The sequence below is a fragment of the Mercurialis annua genome, linkage group LG7, assembly GCF_937616625.2.
Source record: "Mercurialis annua linkage group LG7, ddMerAnnu1.2, whole genome shotgun sequence".
NCBI lineage: Eukaryota > Viridiplantae > Streptophyta > Magnoliopsida > Malpighiales > Euphorbiaceae > Mercurialis > Mercurialis annua.
Window position 1 is genome coordinate 1447833 of NC_065576.1, and position 23848 is coordinate 1471680.

At 29.0% G+C, this 23848-nt stretch overlaps 4 protein-coding genes across 4 annotated transcripts; 3 read left to right on the plus strand and 1 right to left on the minus strand.

Annotated features, from left to right (window-relative positions):
* The first annotated feature begins 2643 nt into the window (after window positions 1–2643).
* Window positions 2644–4216, plus strand: LOC126655863 (trans-resveratrol di-O-methyltransferase-like). The gene is made up of 2 exons (XM_050350204.2): window positions 2644–3501; window positions 3696–4216. Exons 1-2 carry the CDS (start codon window positions 2713–2715, stop codon window positions 3999–4001), a joined length of 1095 nt encoding a protein of 364 aa, XP_050206161.1. The 5' UTR covers window positions 2644–2712; the 3' UTR covers window positions 4002–4216.
* A 61-nt stretch (window positions 4217–4277) lies between these two features.
* Window positions 4278–7256, minus strand: LOC126655864 (uncharacterized). The gene is made up of 2 exons (XM_050350206.2): window positions 6444–7256; window positions 4278–5426 (listed from the first exon to the last, which is right to left on the minus strand). Coding segments are annotated over exons 1-2 (603 nt in total). The 5' UTR covers window positions 7046–7256; the 3' UTR covers window positions 4278–5425.
* Window positions 7257–8820: 1564 nt separating this feature from the next.
* On the plus strand, window positions 8821–14993 carry LOC126657021 (MLO-like protein 12). Its single transcript, XM_050351640.2, has 14 exons — window positions 8821–8972; window positions 9162–9219; window positions 9306–9478; window positions 10443–10559; window positions 10952–11012; window positions 11425–11513; window positions 11599–11673; window positions 11761–11849; window positions 12020–12069; window positions 12488–12528; window positions 12906–13079; window positions 13683–13718; window positions 13797–13925; window positions 14580–14993. The coding sequence occupies exons 1-14, from the start codon at window positions 8856–8858 to the stop codon at window positions 14961–14963; spliced, it is 1593 nt and encodes a 530-aa protein (XP_050207597.1). The 5' UTR covers window positions 8821–8855; the 3' UTR covers window positions 14964–14993.
* Window positions 14994–18231: 3238 nt separating this feature from the next.
* On the plus strand, window positions 18232–19198 carry LOC126657663 (fasciclin-like arabinogalactan protein 13). Its single transcript, XM_050352389.2, has one exon. The coding sequence runs from the start codon at window positions 18319–18321 to the stop codon at window positions 19066–19068; it is 750 nt and encodes a 249-aa protein (XP_050208346.1). The 5' UTR covers window positions 18232–18318; the 3' UTR covers window positions 19069–19198.
* The last annotated feature ends 4650 nt before the right edge of the window (window positions 19199–23848 follow it).

Sequence of the window (23848 nt, forward strand, 5' to 3'; positions counted from 1 at the left end):
AATAATTATTAGGGTTTTTGACAAAAAAATGTTCCCCCAATTTTTTATTTCTTTTTTTGTGCCCCAGCTCACAAAAATTATATTTTTATGCCTGGAGACCCACCAGCCCGCAATGGCTCATTGCGGGCTGGTAGGGCTAGCTTTAATCCAGCTGATTAATTGTAATCAGCTGGATTAATTATCTAAAGCAGCCCGCAATAAGCAATTGCGGGCTGCTTTAGATGGCTGATTGGGGAGTGCTCTCCCCAATCAGCCCAATGATTGGGGAGAGAAACTCTCTCCCCAATCATTTTAAATTTTTTAAATTTTTAATTGTAAATTTAATATAACAATAGAAAATATATTTATATATTATTTTAATTACAATTATTTTATAAAATGTATTTCTAACAAATTATTTGGAAATATAATTATTGCGATATTAATTTTTTGAATAATTATATTTAATTTTTTTATTTTTTTTTGAGAAAAATATTTTGGACCAATTATCATGTGTAAGGTGGCCACGGAAAAATAAATAGTTGTGGTTTTCTTATTAAAATTATTTTTAATTTTGGATAATATTAATATAATTGACAACTATTTAAATATTTATATTGTTTTAATCCATTTATACCAGTAAATGATACGAATAATAAAATGATTGGGTAGTTAATGCCTAATAATTATCTAATTAATTATTTCAATTATAATTAAAACAGAAAACACTTATTTTGACCATTTAATTGTCATGTTTACAGTATTTTCCTTAAAAATCTACTCTTTCTTGCTGTCTTCTCGGAGTAATTAATTATTTCAATTCTCTAAAAAAATTAATTAATTATTTCAAATTACCACTATAAACGTATTTACTATAGATTATAAATTTTCTTCCTTTGAATAGTTGTATTAAGTTAGTTATTTAGTTATGGACAAGACAATTATTCACATTAATTACTACCTTTTTGATTCATTACCTTTTAAATACTATGAATTTTAAATTTTTTAACCATTTAATTATTTTTCTCAAAGTCAATAATACAATTTTTTCCATATTTAAAACCATATGATTTTCGATTTTTAACCATTAAAACATAGTAACTGAATCATTCCCTTAATTTTATTAATTTAATGACATTGATTTTTGGTAATATTAACATAATTGACAACTATTTAAATTTTTTCATTTAATCTATTTAATCCATAAATGAAAAGATTAAAACAACATAAATCCATTTCGTAAAATTAGTATCCCGGAATCTCCAAATAATTTATTAGAAATACATTTTATAAAAAAATCGTAATTAAAATAATACATAAATATATTTTTTATTGTTATATTAAATTTATAATTAAAAAATTAAAAAAATTAAAATGATTGGGGAGAGTGATTGGGGAGAGAGTCTCTCCCCAATCATTGGGCTGATTGGGGAGAGCACTCCCCAATCAGCCATCTAAAGCAGCCCGCAATTGCTTATTGCGGGCTGCTTTAGATAATTAATCCAGCTGATTACAATTAATCAGCTGGATTAGCCCTACCAGCCCGCAATGAGCCATTGCGGGCTGGTGGGTCCCCAGGCACAAAAATATAATTTTTGTGGGCTGGGGTACAAAAAAAGAAATAAAAAATTATGGGGGACACTTTTTTGTCAAAACCCCTAATTATTAAATATATTATTATTTTCAATCCAGATTCAATCTCGGTTGAACCTTTAACCCTTCACCTTCTGTCATCACCGGTTCAAGTCGAGTTTGACAACATTGCTATTTAGAATCTTTTGGAGAGTTTGAGTTTATCCTAGAAAGCAATCTTAAAAAAATTATCATAAGAAAAAATATTACAGAGAAGATAACAGCAAATTTAGAACAAGAAACTTTCACTAATTAGAAATGTTTCTTTTTCGAGAAAACAAATGAACAAAAAGCATTTGATATGACCCTCATTACATATTTAATGATTGGGACATATATTATTTTATCTTTCTAATAATTATTAGACAAAACATATTTTAATATTTCTATATTTTTTATTTTTATTTTGTTTTGTTTTTATGCGTTTCTATTGTCTTATTTAATCCATGCACTTTCAAATATTAATTTATAGAATCCTTCAATTTATAGAAGTGTGAAAATATAACGGACTCTCTATTAGTATAGGGAACAAGTAAAACTGTTTTTGAAAATGTAAGTACCAGGTAGAAAAGCAAAAAGAGTTTATGAAACAGTTATCGAAAATAAGCATCAAATAAAAAAATAAAAATGCCTAAACACAAAATTAAAACATGATTCTTAGAATAATTTTTTTTCATAATTATATAAAAAGAACCGGATTATGCAATACTGCTTCCATGATTTACAATAATTTAATTTCGATCAAAAACAAAGAAAGATATGTCAAATCTAGTAGACTATCACGTTTTGATAAATTAATGGAAATCATTGTCCGCAATTCTTAGTCTTGATTTACATGAATTTTTAATTTAGATTTGCTAGATCTATTTCCATTGCAATTGCAATTATAGAAACTCAAAAAAGCTATAGAAAAATAATGGAGATTGCACCAATTATTAATCGATCAATTTGAACTTGACTAGATATTTAAATATTAATATTTAATTGTTTAAATATAATAAACCATTGAGTTCAATAGTTCATCTCCATCAAGCTATAAATACACAATTGCATTTGCAGAGTGTAGAAACCTAAAAAAAGAAAGCATTACACAATTGAGTAATGGATCAGTTGAGTGATGGAAATAACAATTCAGACGATCTTCTTTTAGCTCATGCTCATATATGGAGCCACACATTCGCCTTCATCAAATCCATGTCCCTAAAATGTGCAGTAGAATTAGGGTTACCAGATATCATACACAGCCATGGCCAACCCATGACTCATTCTCAACTCGTCGCGGAGTTGCCTAACGTCCACCCATCAAAATCTCACCATCTCCATCGTCTCATGCAGCTTCTTATTCAATCAGGTTTCTTTTCTTTTCAAAAAGTTAGCCCTAACAGCGATGAAAATGGTTACTTGCTTACCAAGTCATCTCTTCTTCTGCTGAAAAACAGACCAGTCACTGCTAGACCATATGTTCTAGCAGTTCTTGATCCTATACTCACCAAACCATGGGATTTCTTGAGTTCTTGGTTCCGGATTGACGATAGTGACGATGCTAGTCCATTTAGTATGACTCATGGTAAAACATTCTGGGATTTTGCTGGTGAGGAAGCTAGGTTTAACTGTTTTTTCAATGAAGCTATGACTAGTGATAGCTTGGTTGTCAAGGAAGTGGTGATTAGTAAATGTAGGGATGTGTTTAAGGGGATTAATTCACTTGTTGATGTTGGGGGTAATAAAGGAATTATGGTTAAAGCCATTGTTGAAAATTTTCCTGACTTGAAGTGCACGGTTTTGGATCTTCCACATGTTGTTGAGGGTTTGGAAGATGGTAAGAATTTGTGTTTTGTTGGAGGTGATATGTTTGAATCTATTCCTCCTGCTGATGCAGTCATGTTAAAGGTATAGACTTTTCATTCTCTTAATTTCATTTGTTTTTAATATTATCATTTTAGATATTGTTGCTTTTTGTTGTAATCTATTTTTTTTTAAAAGTATCACTTCACCATTTCTTCTTTTGAAATAATTTTCTATTTTAGCATTTCTATTATTGGTTGTCTATATAACTATATGACATATAATCAAGTGAAAAACAGATGATATTTCATGTACTTGGTGATGAAGATTGTTTGAAATTACTCAAGAATTGCAAAGAAGCAATAACAAACAATGGAGAGAAATCCGGAAAGGTGATAATCATCGACACAGTGATGGGAACTGAAAAAAAGATTAAGGAATCATCAGAAATCATACAGCTCTATGATCTTGAAATGTTGGTCCTTGTCTCTGGTCAAGAGAGGAACGAGGAAGAATGGGCTAAGCTCTTCGTTGATGCCGGATTTAGCCGGTATACAATCAATCCTGTGCTCGGCCTGAGAGCACTCATCGAAGTTTACCCTTGAGAAACACACATTTCTATATGGCATTCGTATAAAGTCTGAAACTTATCAAAGTTTGCTTTGAGAGCAGTTGCGTAATTTTATTTTTATTTTATAAGATGGTTTGCGAAGAATGTTTTGCATACAATTGCATATGTATTTTATTTTATGTCAAGTTATTAAAAATGGCTATATGTCAAAAACAAAAACAAATGAATCCAAGTTCTCTTATCATTCCATTTTCGAGACTGATCAAATTGAATCTATTTGATTCCGCAATATAAAAACTATATCTGATCATGTTGTAAAGAAATTTTCTTTAAACTTGCATTAAAATCAAAATGAGAGGCAGCAGACATAACAAGATGCTTGCCTTAAGAATTTGTAAAATCAATTTAAACAGGGCACAACAACAAAAATTACACAAAAGTTATATTCTACAGTCTTCAGGCACCTTTATGTCTTTCTTTAAAAGCAGCTAAAATTGAATTAATAAGCAATGATGTAACTAAAAACTACCACACACGGCTAAAAACCTCTTTTTTCTCTCTAAAAAAACCCTAGCCGCCAAGAGTTTTTTTCTTATTTCTTCTCCGGCTGCCGTCAATGGTTTGATTTTTGTTGTTGACGGTAGCCATCCCTTTATTTATGTTATTTTAATTTGATAGAATATAATAAATAGCGACTCTTTTTCATTTTTTTGATGGATTAAAACCTATCAACGAAGCGTAATTCATTTACCAAGAAGTGAAGATAGATCGAAGATCTTTCATCAATAAAATGGAATCGTTTATGAGCTATATTAGTTTTATTTGTTTTTCATTGTTTGTTTTTTTTCTGAATGTTTTATGTTGTCCTTTCATTATGAAAGGTTTGTTGTCCTTTCTCTGTGAAAGGTTTGTTGTCTCCTTTTTATGTAGGAGTTTGCTGTCTCTTTTTTATGAAGGAGTTATCAAGTGGTGATTGAATGGAATGCTCTGAGTTTGTGGGTGATTGGATAAGTTTTGATCGACGAGTGATCGAAGACTGCACTTATTTAGCGAAACAGTTAATAATTTATTTTTATTTTCGTAAGTAAGATCTGCGAATCAGGCAGCATGTTGTCTGTTCCATGTCAGGTCATCGGATTTAGTTTTCGAATTATTCCGAATTTCTTACAAATGTAACTGTTTCATATTCGATTTAATGAGATTTGATGATTCAAAAAAAAAAGCAATGATGTAACTTGAAGTCCAGATCCTACTTTTTACACCACTTGAACGTAAAATATTTCATCGAGTTGAAACCCAAAAGGCGCCACCTAGTTTGATCCTATCTTCGCTGTGTTAAAATATGCAGCTGATCTTCCCAAAATGATGAAACCAGTTCCGGAGATGATGAATATTCGTGTAAGCTTTCAAGTTTGCTCCGTTCCTGTCCTTGGAAAAGCCTTTTCTTTCGTCACAACATCTGCAATCACATTAACTCAGAGTAAGAAACTACAAGAAAAATTCCGCACCAACTGAAAATAATCTCTCATTCATGTCAATGCCTCGAGTGATCGCCATATGTGATTACGGGGTCAGGGACTTGATTTGAAAATGGCATACAATACTTTCAACGGACTATTTTCAGTGTCATTACAACAATACCTAACATACTCCCATATGCTTACCTTAAGCTTCCCAGTTCAGCTAAAAGCTCTCAATAGATATTCATTGTTTCGCTAAGTTTTTGCCTATTCGAGACTATAATTTACCTCATTACAGTTTTATATGCATGTAGCTCTCTCCAGTGAAATATACAACCTCATGAGTCACGACTATGTTACACGGACACTTATCGGTTCCTCTATTTCGAAAATGCTTCTTAAACTCAATATCTTTATATTGATAATCTGTTATAGTAAAAAGAATCACTCTACCGTCTCCAATTTCAGAGTTTCAGTTTCATGCAACATAGCCTCACAACATAACTCAACACCAACCACCCTCATCATTAAAAATTCCATAGTATTAGCACCTTATAGCATCATTAAAAGTCCATATTATTAGTAGCCGTAGCCTAGTGGTCGGGAGTCGGGAGTCGGAACACTGTAAAATTCGACCTGAGAGTCTTAGATTTGATTCCTCCGCCCCTTATTTTAATAAAAAAATCATCATTTATGACAAAAGAGGATGGCTAGGCTACTTATCATTGCTCATAAGAACAACATATTCCACAAGATCTCAATCAAATATTCAAAACTTTGGAAAAATTCTCATCTAAATTCAAGTTTTATAAAAAATGATTTATATGACTTACCCTTATTAACATCCACAAAACAAAAACAAGATTAAAAACCTTCACAAACAGATCATGATCATTAATTACAGCCACTAAAAATGATTAAAATAGAATTAACAAACAACAAACCCTAATCAAGAAACTTAATTTATTTTTTTGCCAAAGAATCAAGAAACTTAATTAGGAATTAAAAAAACATACCATCCACTTGAATTGGGTCGGTTCCCGCTAGATCTAGGCCGATTACCAAAATCCAGACCCGACTCGCCACCTCTTCTCATCCTCTCATAACCGCCACCCGATTTCGGCCGCCCGTTATCTCCATACCCATCCGGAGATCCCGATCCGGATCCAACTCCAACATACCCATGCTGCGGCCTCTGACCCACATCCTTCCTCTCCTCTTTCTTAACAAAACCCGGTCTAAGATGGGGCGGCACAAACTTATTCGCCTTCAGCTCCGGTATCTGAACCGCACACGAACCGGGTCCAGTCCGACCCGAAGGGCGAAGAGAAATTGAGTCAAATTCAGAATCAACACGTTGTTGATCCTGACTTATAGCCAATTGGGTACTACTATTTTGTGGAGAAGGTGACAGAGGCGGCGTAGAGGCGACGATGGAAGCGGGTTTGGGTGTGGGTCGGGTCAAAACTAGCATCCGGCCATGAGAAGATCCGAGTGATGAATACGAAGCGGAAGAAGAGGATTGTTTTGTTTGGTTATTGTTACTTTTATTATTGGTTATGTTTTTGTCGTAGACATTGTTGAAATTGATTGAAGCGTATTTATTGGTTCTTGCCATCCACCAAATTAAGTAACGGAAATGAATGTTTGATCGGCGAATTGAATTGGGTTTTGTTGTTTTTGTGAGAAAGATTGGATCTTGAAATGAAAATTTCGAATTGAATTGTTTTTTTAGGGTTGTTTTTGGGGAAAGCTGTGGGCAAGTGATTGATTGGGGATGTTGGGATCTAATAATTACAAGAGACGTGGCGAATTGTTAGTGGAAATTTTGTAGAAGAAAGAAGAAGAAGAAGCGAAGTGTTTAACGTATTGGGGAAAATTTCAAAAATGGTGCCTGAATTTATTTTTCTCAACCAATAGAGGATCTAACTTTCTTTTTTGATACAAGAGAGGAGGCAAAAACCTAATCTGATTACAGTTTACCATGTAAATCATGACTAATCCAATCAATTAAACTCGGAGGCGGAGCATCATGAGAGACATAGACAATTAGCGAATCATTAGTAAGAGCTGCTAGGTGATTAGTGTTAAAATTAATATTCTGATAAATATGAGAAATTTGGACCTTCCAGTTCCAATGAATTAAAGCATAAATAGCACCGATGATAACTTGATTTTGAGAAATTGGATAAATTGTCAACAAATTTATCATATTTAGATAAATTTTTAAACTTTTGAAAGATTTGGATAAATTTCTAAAAAGTCAAAAAGATTAAACGTTTTAGTACCATTGGTTTACAATTATAATATTTGATCATAAATACAGAAATTCAAAAAGATAGTGTTTTTAATAAATATGTATTTAAATTAAATAGTTAGCTACAATTAAAATATATTTATCAAAATTAGACTATGATCGATGAAATTAAAACTTATTCCAAAAAAATCAAAAATATTAAGTACTTAAATGATAAAATCTTATTTATCCAAATGAATTTTACTTCCATTCAAAAAATGAGTTTTACTTAGAGATAGCTTGATATGAAGTTTTTAATTTATTTTATTTTCTTTTTTGACGAAATGAAGTTTTTATTTGGTTTTTCTTCCGTTTAGTACATATATATAACACATTACGTGTTCAAAAAAGTCAAGCTTAAGACATGATAATTTCCTTACGAACTTTCTTTCTATTAGCATTGAAAATCAGGCCTAGTGATCAGTCTCCAAAAGTTGACAAACCGATCTTCTATCAAGATTACCAATTCCATTACAAACTACAATTATGTTAATCCATTTACATTTTAGAACTGCTGCAATTAGTGGTAAATGTAATTAAAAGCTAATTATAATACATACAAATTCTTTGTTAACAAAAAATACATACAAATTGAATTAATTTATTCAAAACTATAGTTAAATAAATTATAGATAAAAATATTATCAGTTTTCGCTAAAAATAAGACAAATATATCAATTTGATCCAATAATTTTGTGATAGTGTGAAGTATACCCAAAGGATAAATAAAAATATCAAGAGTCTAATTAATAAAAATAAAATTTATTTTAATTTTTATATTACTTTATGATAGATTAGTCTATAAGTAAAAGAGATCATATAAAAAAATTGAGAAATTATTAATCAAAATTTTAATGTTATTATCATAAAAAAATTTCTTTTTTTCATACATAGACTAATATTCATTATAAAATAATTTGAGATATTGAATTATAATCAAACCATTCATTTATTTTACTTATTGTTTGAATATCTTTAACTTAAATACCAAACAACTAAAACTTATTTTTCATAGTATATTTATTATTTTCATCAGAGTTATAGATATATTAATTTATATTTCCTATAATAAAAGACCATGTACTAATCAAACAACAGAAAATAACATAGTTCAGAAAGCAAATTAGAGATTATGGGAAAAGGGAATGCCACACTTGAGCTAACACCAACATGGGCTACTTCAATTATTTGTTTATGTTTCATTTTGGTTTCATTATTACTTGAAGCTGCTCTTCACCATATCACAGAAGTATGTCTCCTATTTAATTTCATTTCATTTTCGTCTCTAATTTGCGCGCTTGTGAGAGAAATAGAATTCACATCCTAGCAGAATTGCTGCCTAGCGTTTATGAGATATAACTCGTTGGTCTAGTTTTTACACTTTGTTCTAACTATATTCCGATCTTGATCATAAATCTTTTGATTGTGTTCATCTCAGTTTTTCAGGAAAAGGAAAACAAAATCGCTTGCTAGAGCTGTCAAAAAAATCGAATCCGGTTAGCAACTTAATTCTACTTGTAATTTCTTGATTATAAATGTAGTTGATGTTAATTAATTATGTGATTTTTATAATTTGTTTCAGAGATGATTACGATGGGTTTCATATCGTTGCTTCTTACAGTATCGGAAGCACCTATTACGAAAATCTGTGTAAATGAAGCTGTAGCGAACTCTTTTCATCCATGTAGACATAATCAGCCTGCTGCTATCTCAGCTGCAAGTAAAGCTTCAGATGAATCCTATTGCCAAGAAAAAGTCAGTAAGAACAATTTCAGATTCCGGTATTGTGTCGTATAATTTTTGGGTGATTTTCATCCACAGTACTTGATTTTTCGTCTCTCTCCGCCAAAGTTCTTTAGTCGATGAAAAGAAAAATTTTGACTTTTTTCTCTCCCGCTAAATTTTTTAAACTTTAATTAGTAACTATAAAATCTCTAAAATTTCGTTAAATTTTCATAGAAATTCTTTCATCTATTTTTTTACTGCTAATTGAGTTGCAGCTGCACCGTTATAAAAATTATATAACAGACAAATAATAATATTTTATTTTCATTTATTCTATCTTAATTATAATTTTTTTATTAATTTAATTTTATATTTTAATTGTTAATTTAGATATTATAAAAAGTAATTAAATTGTATAACTATCTTATATTATTAGCTAACTAATTTATTTTTAAAAATATACAATTTTATAAAAAAAATCAGGACCTCAATTAAGAGTATAATTTAGTATATATAAAAATAAAAATAGTATTGTATTGTATGTGTTTATAATAAAAAAAATCTTAAAATCCTTTTAGCCTCTTTTCAATCATATGGTAACATTAAAAACTAGTCAATTTTATCCTATTTTGTATTTTTTTAGTTTCAATTATTCCCTTAAACATTAAATTGATATTTTTTTATTTGAAAAAAATTTAAAAAAGTTCTTGAAAAAGGTCCATTTAATATAAAAAAATTCAATTTAATGCAAAAAGAGTCAATTTGAAGAATATTTTTAAACTATTTCTAAATGAAAAAATGTCAATTTAATATTAAGGGTACATTTAAAATGAGAAAATGTGAAATAATGTAAAATCTACCAGTTTCTAACGTCAGAGTAAGATTGAAATTAAAAGATACATCGGATGTTTTTAAGACATTAGGCCTAAAAAAATTGATTAATTAAAAACTGTGAACTTATCCTTCTTAATTTATTTGATAATGGTACATACAGGGAATGGTGTCACTGATATCAAGAGAAGGAGTGATGCAGCTAAAGATGTTCATTTCTGTGTTAGCTGTGTTTCATGTTATTTGCTGCACTTTAACTATGTTTCTTGGCTTGGCAAAGGTGATAATATTACACCTATTTTATTTACTTTTTTTATAAATATGGGCACCTTATTCTAGATTATGCAGACCAATGCAACTAATATTAGTATCAATCTTTCTCTAATTACTTGTTTATTTTTAGTAAATCATGACTTTTAAATTCTTTTATTATTGTGATTTAAAGTCTACTATTATTATCATTATCTCAAGAAAATGAATTAATTATAATATCTAATGAGGGTATAATAGAAAACATGAAAATAAACTTGTAAAATTTAAAATATAAATTATACTTTCTTAAATTGTTTAAAAATAATAAAGTGAATAATTGTTTCACAACAAAGAGGTAATATTTAACACTCAAGATTTTATTAGCTAATTTAATTCTGCATTCTTACAAATTATGAGCAGATGAGAAAGTGGAAAAAATGGGAGGAGGAGACTAGATCCCTTGATTATCAGATGGCTAATGGTACTTTAACACCTTATATTTTTTTTTATTGTCAAAAATAGCTCACGACTCTTACTTTATTAATAGTAATACTTATCAATGTTGTATGAAAATAAAAATGGAAATGTTAAACGGAAAATGGTCGAAGAATTCTTTTTACACTTATATGTTATAAATATAGAATTTTTGAATTTCAAAGATATTTCTAAATACGGAAACAAAACAACAAAATCGGTAAATTTCCATATAATGTATACTATAAAAAAACAGTTAAATTGTAATGAATATTTATATATAAAAAAAATTGTCACAAATTTATCATATAAAATTTAAAAATTATGATGAAATTTTAAAAATTTATGATGAAATTATGACGGAAAATGATTTTATAAAATCTAAGACAGTATTTTCTATCACAAATTGATAAGATCAGATCCAAGGAGGTTTAGACTCATCCGCCAAACATCTTTTGGTAGAAGACATCTTAAACTGTGGAGTGATCACTCTTTCTTGCTTTGGCCAGTAAGTTTAATTAATCTAATTAACCTATTTATAATTAATTTAATCCAATGGCCTCTTAATTTCATTTTATAATTTGATTAATTAGGTATGTTTCATTCGTCAATTTAAAGGTTCCGCCTCGAAAGCGGATTACTTCACACTCCGTAATGGATTCATCCTGGTAATTAATTTTAAACTTAATCATCTAAAAATACATGTTTAGTTTTAATGTATGAAAATGACCCCGTTCATTTGGTGACCCTATTAGGCTAATGTTGCTGAAGGAAGCGAATTCAACTTCCAGAAATTCCTTGCCAAGGCTTTCGATGATGATTTTCAACATGTAGTTGGAATCAGGTAAATATTCAGTTTTGTTTTTTGAAACGGAAACGCTGAAATAATAAATATTTAAAACGAAAAATAGCGAAACTTAGTATAAATTTAAAATTCAAGATTTCCAGAATGGTTTTCCAAAAGGAAATGCTACACCAAAATGTAAAACTCAAATGAGTTTCGTGCTCTTGCAGGTTATGGATTTGGATGTTTTGCCTACTTTTCATATTTTTCAGTGCACAAGGTGAAAAAATAACACATTTTATGACTATACAATGGTGGAAGATACAAAAAAACTTTCAAATTATTTAAAAAGAGCATATAAGTTTCTTTAATTTTATTTTATTTTGCCATTAAAATCTTCAATATCTTTAAATGGTTCAAATAAAATTTAACGCTTGAAAAAAAACCACAAAAATAACTAAAAACATGAGGGGTTAATTGTCCAAAAAAAAATAAATTAAAAGGACTTAAGTGCTCTTTTTTAAAAAATAAAGTGCTTTTTGCACCATTTAAAATCATTGAGAGCCAAATGGTAAAAAAAGCAAAAAAATATATTAGAGGACTTTTTTATACCTTTGACCTATACTACTAGTCAATAGACTCAATACATCAATTTTCTTGATTTTACTTTCTCAACATTAAATCTGATATCTTTGCAGAATTCTACAACTACTATTGGCTACCATTTCTTACTCTAGTGGTAAGCTAAAATACGTTGTCATTTGCAAACACATAACTACGAAAATGAGGATTTAATTAGACTTAAGTAGTAATTTGCTATTTAACTTGTAAACAATAACTAATTAATACATAAATTAATTTTATGTACAAATCAGTGTACGAATTTGATAATTATAGGCAGTTAGCCCACAAGTTAAAGGGACAAAATTGTCAATTGAGAGAAAAATTACCTTATAAATTTAGGAGACTAATTGCCCATAATCACCAGCTCGTGTACTGATTTGTACATAAAATTAATATATGTGTGAATTATTTATTGCTTATAAATTTAAGGGGCATATTGCTATTTAAATCGATTTAATTATACAATTTATTTAATTTTGAAATTGCGCCCAGCTTGTTCTAGCAGTAGGCACAAAGCTTGAAACAATAATAACAAAAATGTGCAAGGAAAGTAGCAAACAAAGTTCAGTGATTCGAGGCACTTTCCTTGTGAAGCCTAGCAATCAACTTTTCTGGTTTAATCGACCTAAATTCATGCTTTATCTCCTCCAGCTCATCATAGTCCAGGTAAAATTGTTGCTTCATCACCTCTATATAACTAACTATGTGTGTATAAAAACCGAATCAAACTAAATAATTGAAACGAAACAATAAACTTAGTTTGGTTTGATTTGAGAGTATAAAAGAGTCATTTATACTTTTAAGGTTTGACTCGAAAATCAAGGGTGCGCTCAACGTTCGAAAAGGTTCAAATATGCTCCTGACGTCTTAAAAAATGAACAATCAGATTCTCCGATTTTAACAATCAGGCCCTCAACATCTCATTTATGAATTAAAATCAGATTCTGTTTGTTCACTTTTTAAGACGTTAGAAGCATATTGAAACCTTTCCGAATACTAGGGGCTCATTTGATCTTATAGACAAACTTTAAAGGCATAAATGACTCTTTTTCCTCCTATAAAAGTATTATTGTTTGTAACTGCAAATATAAATTTTAACCCAAACGATCTGAATCAAACTAAAAATAATAATCAAGCAAACTGATTCGGTTTGTCTAATCAATTCAAACCGGAACCAACCCCTATCTAAAACCATGTTATATTGTTAATTATTTGTTATTGCTCTATATGCTAGTGTTGTTTGACTTGGGGAATTACTTTATACTGCAGAATTCATTTCAGCTGGCATTCTTTTCTTGGGCATGGGTAAGTTTGTGTATAGATATTACAAATTATTTACTACATTTTGCATATTCTAAGATGATATTGTACGTTGAACAACAGTATCAGTATGGCCTAAGATCTTGCTTCAATCAAGAAACTGCAGATGTAGTCATCAGAATTACTACCGGAGTGGGTGTGCAGTTCCTTTGTGGCTATGTCACTCTTCCCATCTATGCCCTCGTCACTCAGGTAAACTTGTAATGATGCAAGGGGTGTGCACACATCCACATCTAACCGAACTGAACCGAAATTTCTATTTTTTTATATCTCAAACCGAATAGTTTTATTAAAAAATTAAATATTTTCTTTTTGAACAATTATTTTAATTGGTTTTTTGATTTGATTTTGTTTTTCAGTACAGTTTGTATCAATAATAAACTAAAATATTTTTACTTTCAAAATCAATTTACATATGAGGTATTATTAGTTTTAAATTAAACTAATTTAAATTTATTAATTTGGTTCGATTTGGTTTGATTTTTCACACTCCTATACAAGAATGTGCATTCGAGTCGAGTCTGAGTAGTCTTCTTAAATCAAATCAAATTAAATTCGTAAGGATGCAACTCTATTAAACCAAATAAAATTAGACTAGCCAGTTCCATTGACTTTTGCCTCGATTTTAAATTTTTAATTCAGTTTATATTAAAATTTAACCTAACTTCTTTTAGTTCAAATACAAACTCAACTAACTACTCATTTTTTATATTATCAAACCAAACTGGACCGATCGACTATTCAGTTCGGTTCGGTTTTTAAGCACCTCAAACCCTAGTTCATGCACCTATCATCACCTTAAGGAATGCAAGTATCACCTCATAATTGATGAACTTAACCTTACAGATGGGTTCGAGTTCAAAGAATGCAGTATTCACAGAGAGAGTGAGAAAAGGGCTAAAGAATTGGCATTGGAAAGCAACTCATAATAATAATAGTTCCAGCAGTGGTACTAACTCCACTTTCACTCCATTGTTAGACATCATGGGATCTTCTTCAAGCCCTGAAAGTAGAAAAGAAAATTCCGTTAGGGCTAGAGAAATAATAAGCAATTCTACACCAGAAAAAACTAGCTCTAGGGTTTCTGCTAGAGGTAATGAATGTGATGACGAAATTTCGTTTGCTAGCAGTTGGAAAATCTTTGAAAGTACTAGAGTTAGTGGAGAAATTAGATCTATAATTGAAGAAGAAGAATATGAAGATGAAGATTATAGTAAATATTCGTATTAGATAGAGTTTGTAAGTTCATATTTACAAATTTAAGAGAACTTTAGTTTCTCCTATTATCTAAGGATGTTAGCTTTAGATTAATTCATTATGTAAAAAGGTATTAATGGAATTTTATATTTGGAGAGTAAAATTTGATAAGTGTTTTTCATATATCGTATGTTAAAGCCTGTAACAAAGTTTTATATTTGTATTTTGTTCATCCTTAATAAATTTTATCTATATTTGAAAAAAAAAACAATTAGGTGAATATTTTTTATATGAAAACTTGTAGGATTTTGTTGCTTATCCGCGTTAACATTATGTCCACTTTGTGTATGGAATGATTGTCAAACCAGCCAATAAATATAACTAAGTTTGGCGTTGAACCGGCTCGACTAACGGCTCACCCACAATGGGCCGACTATCGAGCCGGCTCCAGGCTCGATAACTTTTCTCCATAGTAGGCTCGAAGACCGGCTCGCTATACCAAGTGAGCTAGAATTCTTTGTATTATGTTTTAAAGACTTTAAAACAATTTGAGATTATGTCAAAAGTGTATCATTACAAGTTTTTTTATAAATATTTTTGATGACCCTATAATAAACTCTTGTTTTAATGTTTGTTTATATTTTTCTTATTTAATTTATGCATACATTTTGCATCAATAAGTGGTATTAGAGTTTAGATATTAAATATAAAATTTTAGATATCAATTTAATGATTGAAAATATCGCTTTCTATATTAAAAAATTCAATAGTTCAAATAATTCTATTTTGTGAAAAGTGAAGATGAGAGTTGTTTTACTTCAACAGGTCTATGTGCATCACTATTAGAGGGGTAAGATCATGTTTTTATGAGTTTTAAGCAAAAAGGGGGATTTGAAATTATGTTGTTTTATGGGAAGTGTTGGAAGACAAGTTTCATAAAACAAACTCTCACAAACTTATTGTATGAGAACACCATTTCCATGCAATATGATGTATGAGAATACACATTTACGTACAAGATCGATCATGTTGATAATTTTAATCGAATTATTTCAGAAATATAAGATGATGGTGTTCCAATTGAAGAGGAACATGTCAATTAATGTAAAAAAATTGTTATTTTGCGACCAAACTTTAGCAGAAGATGTGTAAAATGGTAGCTATAATCTAATACAGTTAAGGAGTCTATAATCGATCTATATTAAATATATTCGTTACGGTCAGACACAAAATCTCGACATTATCATAAAAATAAATCCAGTCACTATTCATTTAACCAAAATTCAATCGATTAAAAAAATACTAAATAAAAATTATATCACAAAAACTTTAACCTAATTTGCATATAAAATATGAAATTTAAAATACAAGTCATTGATTGTTATGTTTTGGCAAATCGGAACACCAAACTATTTTCTATTAAAAAAAACATTTATGCGGACACTAAAATATGCAATATGTCAATCACATCAGTATTTTTTAACGAAAAATAGATCGGTATTTCGAATATTAGAAAAATAAAAATTAATAATTTTAAAATTCATATTATTATTACAAAATGTGTTAAAGTCGTGATTTATTATGCAACCCACACTCACAAAATTATATACTAAAAAAAAAAAGACATTGGTAATTTTGGGGTGTAGAAAATAATAGTGTGTAGCAACAAATATATATAAGGTTCCTAAAGGATTGGCAGTATGTGACACAGTTGTTAGAGATATCCCATATGGCCACTCCACATGCTAATGTTCTTGCCAGGCTGCCTCGCTGATAAGGAAAGAAATTAGAGTAATGTTTATAATTAGGTCTAGTTCAATTGAAACATGACACGTGGTCCAATTAATCATGTCATATATATTTATGGTTGTATAATATTGGCATCTAGTTGGTTTCAATGTGATCCAGTTCAAGTGACATTCAATTTTTTATTTATTTTTTGGATAAAATATTATTTTCAGAGGACGAGAAACGATTGTTGTCCCGTTTCTATATTTTCATCGAACCAGATCTATGTGCTTGAACAAGAATGCTTACACAAATCGGCTCTACATTTTATTTATGAACCCAAAATTAAAAAAAATGAAATTTTATTGATGGACTAATGGTGTTTTTAGACATACTCGAAAGTTTTAAATTCTTAATTCAATAAAACTCAAGAGAAAAAGGAAATAAAATTAACATAATGTAATTACTTTTTTAATTAAATTAGATTTATCATAAAAAAATTATAATGAAATACATATTTAAATTAAATTCTCAAATTAAAAGTTTATTCCAATTAAAATAAATAATAAAAGTAGTTAAATCATAGATTAATTAGTTGACTTTGAATTTTCTTCCATATACATACTAGTTTCCACATGCTAAAATTTTAATAAGCATTTCATAATAATCAACAACTCAATTTAATATTGTTTTTGAGACAAATTGATTGATCCAGTTTTAAATTGTTTGATTTCTACTTCTTATGATTGTACTTTGTAAATTATCATTTTATTAAAAAACATTTGAGCATAAGTGAGTTGGTGTGCCGCTACTCTAAATTAAGTGAGATTGAATGTTCAAATCATATTCATATATACAGCTGTTTAAAATATGGAGTTTATATTTTACACCTTCCATAGAAATTTATCCAACTTGAGTTGAGATTAGTCTAAATATAGTAGACTTAAAGATGTTGTCTTATAGTTAGAATCCGTTTAGAATACCTCATAATTAAACTAAAAAAAATATTAATTTCATTTGAATTTTTCCATTTCTGAAGAAAAAAAATCTTTCTATTTGGTTTGATCTAGTATACTTTTCTCCAAAGCAAAAGGTACAAACAATCCTCGTAATTTTTATAAAAGTACGGATCAATCCTTTTATTTTTTGAATCTTTATTTTTAAATAAAACAAATAACCTTTTTCATCCAACACCATTAGAAACACTCGTTAATGGTTGACATGTTTCTCATAATCATATAAAAAAAATTCAAAAATAATTTTAATATTTAAAATATTTATCGAAAATTTGAGGGGGTAAGTATCCCAAAAGTAAACTAAAAGGGTTTATAGTTTGTTCAATTTTAAAACAACGAGAGCTTAATTGTTTAATTTTAAAAACACAGAGATTTAATTGTGCCAAAAAAATAAAAGAGGTGATCTGTATTTTTTATAAAAAATCGAAATTTTTTTTATACCTTGTGCCTTTCTCCAATTTGTAAATGGTACCAATAAATAATTTATTTTTCTTCAAAGTCTATAAGCCAGCTTGGTCACTACAACTTGTCTATTGACTGAACCCTAGCCAGCTCATTCCAACAAAACAAATATCCAAACCCTACACTCATATATATACTCCCCCTTCACTCTACTCTCCGATCACATCACTTAAACAGCTACCATGGCCACCACCACTCTCCTCTCTCTCACCGCCACCCTCCTCCTCCTCCTTTCTCTCCAAATCCAAGCCCAGACCCCTACCGCCCCAGCTCCGGCACCCCCCGGCCCGGTCAATGTAACCGGAATTCTCGACAAAAATGGCCAATTCACCATATTTATCCGTCTTTTAACGTCAACTCAAGTAGCTGACCAACTTGAAAACCAACTTAACAGCACAACTGACGGATTCACCGTATTTGCTCCGACCGATAACGCCTTTAACAGCCTTAAAGCCGGTACTATTAATGGTCTCAACAATCAAGAACAAGTTCAGCTTATTTTAGCTCACATTGTACCTAAATACTACACTTTGAGCAATCTTTTACTCGTTAGTAACCCGGTTAGAACTCAGGCCACCGGCCAAGACGGCGGCGTTTTTGGTCTGAACTTTACCGGCCAAGGGAACCAAGTTAATGTATCGTCCGGAATGGTCGAGACTCAGATCAACAATGCTTTGAATCAAGTATTTCCGTTGGCGCTTTACCAAGTTGACAAGGTTTTGTTGCCTGAGGAGCTGTTTGGAGTTAAGCCACCGTCGGCTGCTCCGTCCACGCCGGAGAAAAAGCCAGCACCTGGTGGCTCTTCCACTAACGGTACGGTGGCTTCGGAACCGTCGTCTGATAAAACACCTTCAGGCAGCGGAAGGATAAATGTGGGTTTTGGATTTGTTGTTGGGTTGGGGTTGGCTTGCATGGGATTAGTTCTTTCTTGAGAGAGGGGTAAAATTGTAATTGGTGTCTTGCATTTTGGCTGGTTTTTCTCTGTATATTTCACACATTATTGTTTTTTGTACTTTGTGGATTGATTCTTTTTCTGAATATTTATTACTTTGATCATCATAATATTCACATCCTTGTTTTATTTAAATTGCAATTTTTTTGTTTTAGAGTTACTGTGTTATTTCTAATTTTTATCCCTTTTGTTTATTCTTTATAGTTCATTTTATTTGCAAAATATAAACATAATATTACGTTATATTCATTGTCGTTAAATTAAACAAATCAAATGTAATTATATTTTCATCAAATTTTATAAAATTTATTTGAATCAAACACATAATTCGAGTTGAAACTAGATTTCTAATTACCAAAAAATTGACAGAAAAGAAAAATATGTAACATAAAATTTCTCCTCCCATTAAAATATATTAATTTCTAAATCTAGATCGAGAAATGTATTATATGTGAGGATTTTATATCATATGGAATAATACAACTAAAAGCAAAATTTAAATATGCCACAATTATGATTTTTTTTAGGAAAGAATTGTGATGAATTAAGTATCGGTGTAATGGTGTTTTTAGCTCATTAAACCAATTTATACCACTTTACAATTGAATAATGATCTTGATTTTTCTTGAATTGCTACGACAAATTTAGTATACACCAAAAATCAAGTGGTTGACAATAACATATATAGTCTGAATTTAAATTATAAATGTATGTAAACATGTTACATATATATAAAATGTGTTACATAATTAATAGTATAAAACAGTAAGCTCCACTTCAGTCTCCACATGCAACTGGACCACAACGTGGCCACCCTATTATCTCTGACTTATTGTAAAATAATTTTAGTAAACGGATTTAGCTCTTCAAAATCCGAGTGGTTAATATGTTCTAATAGTCTTTATATGATCTCATCTTAAGCTAATATATATTATAGTACTTTATATATTTAATTTATTGTCTTGATCTTATAAAAGGCAGTTGATGAGATCAAATAATATCAAAGAATAATAGTTGAATTGTATCCAAATTTTGAAATAATTTATCTCTTGAAAAATAAAGTTTTTCTTCAGAAAATTTGTAAATTTGTCAATTATTGTTGCTTTTCTCTTAGCTCAAATGACAAAAAATAAATTAAAAAAAAAAATCTTATGCATTGGATGTCAAAGAATGCGCGTTGTTGAAATCGGAACCCCAATGGGATCGATTAAGCAAAAATATGAATATTGTGCAATTTGAAAGGAGGGACTTTTATTGGATATAATAAGCTTTTCAAGTAAGTAAATGATTGAAAATTGCATTAAACCAATCATATGTATAATCTTTAAGTACTACGGATCAAGTGAATTGGCTATATAGATTAGATAATTTAATGATAAAATCTAAAAGATCATCCAATGTGTTATAATTTAACTAGTATAGCGTTGGACAATAAATTGTTAAAATCGTGGAGTCAATTTTTTTTCAAAAGTACTTTTCTTTTTTAATTATAAAAAAATATAAAAGATCAAATTTAACATCAAAAATATATTTAAATCTTTCAATAGTTGGAGGCCAGCTCTAGCAAGTTGCAACTCAAAGTCCACCCTCATCACCGTTCTCCTTAATTGGCCTCAAATTACTATAGTACTAGTCGAAATCCCGCGCATTTGCGCGGAATCAAATTTATATATAATTTATAAAATGATTAAATTTTGAAAAAATAATATAAAAATTTCATAGAAAATAAAAATTTATAAGTTATGAATTAATAAGAAAAAAATCTATTTTGCTATTGATAATAAAATTGATGTTCCTTTTTCCATTATAAAATGTGTGTCGGATTACTACATAGGCAAAATTTGCATGGTTGTTTTTCTTTTTATAAGACCGCTTTAGATTATGAAGTTCTTGGACTAATTTTTCTGCAAAACAAATATTAATAGATTCCAATAATAAAAAGAGCATATTTTTTATTTGCTCTTTTACATTTTACGATCATATCATATTAATTTGATTTAATGCCTTAAAAAAATTCAGACCTTTCATCCTTTTTTCAATCTTATTCTGACGTTGAAAATTTGTCAATTTTATGCTTCAGGGTACAATCGAAATGAAAAAAAATACAAAATAGAGTAACATTGACTGATTTGCAACGTTAGGGTAGGATTGAAAAGAGGATAAACGGACGGGTTTTTTTTAAGACATTAGGCCTATTAATTTTGTTAAACATGACATATAAATTTATAGAGAAACTCAAGGTTCAGATTTCTTAAATAATTTGATTTTTGCAATATAAATTTGAATGACCTGTGGAAAAAATATAAATTATTAGATAATTTGTGTTTTTTTTATTATGATTATACTTATATTAATTGAAAATTTTGTAAATCGGTCATGTTTGATTTTGTCATTTTTGTAGCTATTATCCAAAGGACTTTCAAAGATAATATTGAATTTTACTAAATTTTTTTCTATAAGGGGCATCACATTTTAAAAAATATATAAAATATATAAAATATTAAATTAATATCACTATAATAAATATTATAGTGTAATAAGATAAAGTGTAAGGAAAGGTCTCATATTAGTTCATAAAGTCATAAATAAAGACCTAAATAACCACAAATAATTATGTTTAGTTATAGTTTAATAAATTTTATTCCATTAAGTAAGAAAATAACGTAATTTGAGACACAGTAAAACAATGAAGGATGCCATTATTGTTTTCTGACTCATCAAATCACATTGTTATTAAGTAATTTACTTAAAAATCATATAAAAATATTACCTGAAGTGGAACGTTTTTTAGATTCCTTTGATTTTGAATCGAGTGTTATGTCTGAACTGTTCGGCAAGTGTCGGTCGAGACGTAGGTGAGCGCTGTCATTTTTTTGCATCGTTCAAACAAAGAAAAATAAATGAACTTCAATTGGTAATTTATTAGGATTCTCTATTGATGTTTATGAGAATTATAAATAAATAGAATGACACAGATTGTTGAAGTATTAAAATGACACAGATTGTTGTATATTATAAGGATTAGATGTAGAGAATTTACATAATTGAAGAATTCGATGTAGAGTTTGTATAAAATAAGGATTAGATGTAGAAAGTTTGCATTATATAAGAATTAGATGGATATATAATATTTTAAAGATTCAAAATTAATATATACTTTTTAAAATTTAAATAGTTTATATATTTTTTTAAATTTAAATAGTTTATATATTTAATTGGATTATTTAGGATTGGTAAAATCCGTATGGAGTTTTGATTTGTGTTTTTTTATTACTTTTGTAGCTATCCTTCTGCATTCGAAGGAATGAATTGTTTTTGTTAGTCCATATATGCGGGATGTTATTATGAATTTAATTTTTGTTATTATGAATTTAATTTTTGATTTTTAAGTATAGCATGTTCAGCGTATTTTTAAGTAAATATAAGAGTTAAATTGACCTTTAATATATACATGTAATATGAAAATTAAACATTTATTTTAAAAAGTACAAACTCATATTTTAACATAAAACCAACCATACCCTGCCCGGAAACACAGATAGACCTAGAATTCACTGTGAAAACAACTGCAAGCTACACTCAAATCTATCCATGAAGACGCTCTTCCCTCAAATACTACGAAGTTAACATATCCCTTGTAACCAACCGACGATGGACCTAGTATTTATTCACACAGCAACAATATGAATGAATAATAAATTGTACTGAGTTAATGCCAATACAATTTGATTATAGGCATTAATTTATGAAGATTGATATGAAAATACCATTCTAATTGAATGAAATATAGGCAGTGCATAATATATATATACTAAAATAAACAATGAGAACTTTTTCCCACAAATTGTAAACAAATATGAAAGATGAATAAACAATGAGATATAGGCAGTTCATAATATATGCCTTCTGTAATTTTCAATGCAGATGAAGGTTACTGTAATTTTTTCACAACTAATTGTAATTAAATATGAGAGCTTTTTATTTTTCAAACTGAATGTTGGAATACCAAATGAAGAAAAAAACGTTAGATTTTGGCATAAACAAAGAATAATGTAAAGCAATTATGATTGAATGTAAAGATTAAAAGAGTTATAATTTTTAACAAAGACTGATTTAAACCAATGAATGAGTAAATATGTATTTTGAAAAAGGTGGGAACTAACAATGAATAAAATAAAAAATTATAAAATTTAATAAAAATAAGTATTTTGAAAAAAGTGGGAACTAACAGGAATGCTCTATTTGGTGAGAATGAATGAGAGGGCTCCGTTGGTCCTCTCAATTATATAATATACTAGCCGTAAGCCCGCGCATTTGCGCGGAATCAAATTAATGTCTAATTTTAATAATAATCTATTCAGAAAATTAATATAGTAAATGTTAAAAAAATTATAACTTACAAATTAATAAAATAAAAATATATTCTAATATTCTTGCAGTGACTTTTTTATTCAAAATATATGATACATTTTTTGTATTTATACATTTATTGTGTCAAGATTTAGTTTTATTCTCTTCTATAATTTTTTTATGTTTACTTAAAAATTTGCATGCACCACTTATTCTAATAAAATGTTAATCATATATGATTTTTTATTATTATCTGATCTTCATCAAATATGTTTGTGTAATCTAAATCTTTAGAATTGTTAAACAAAATTGATATTCATTTTCTATTAAAAGATATGTGCTCGATAACCGCACATATAAATATTTTATATTTATTTTTCTTTTCATAAGACTTTTTTAAATTGTAAAAT

Coding starts and splice junctions, on each gene's coding strand:
- LOC126655863 (XM_050350204.2), top strand. CDS start 2,713: ATGGATCAGTTGAGTGATGGAAATAACAATTCAGACGATCTTCTTTTA. Junction 3,502..3,695: donor CTGATGCAGTCATGTTAAAG/GTATAGACTTTT, acceptor AGTGAAAAACAG/ATGATATTTCATGTACTTGG.
- LOC126655864 (XM_050350206.2), bottom strand. CDS start 7,045: ATGGCAAGAACCAATAAATACGCTTCAATCAATTTCAACAATGTCTAC.
- LOC126657021 (XM_050351640.2), top strand. CDS start 8,856: ATGGGAAAAGGGAATGCCACACTTGAGCTAACACCAACATGGGCTACT. Junction 9,220..9,305: donor TGTCAAAAAAATCGAATCCG/GTTAGCAACTTA, acceptor AATTTGTTTCAG/AGATGATTACGATGGGTTTC. Junction 13,719..13,796: donor CATTCTTTTCTTGGGCATGG/GTAAGTTTGTGT, acceptor GTTGAACAACAG/TATCAGTATGGCCTAAGATC.
- LOC126657663 (XM_050352389.2), top strand. CDS start 18,319: ATGGCCACCACCACTCTCCTCTCTCTCACCGCCACCCTCCTCCTCCTC.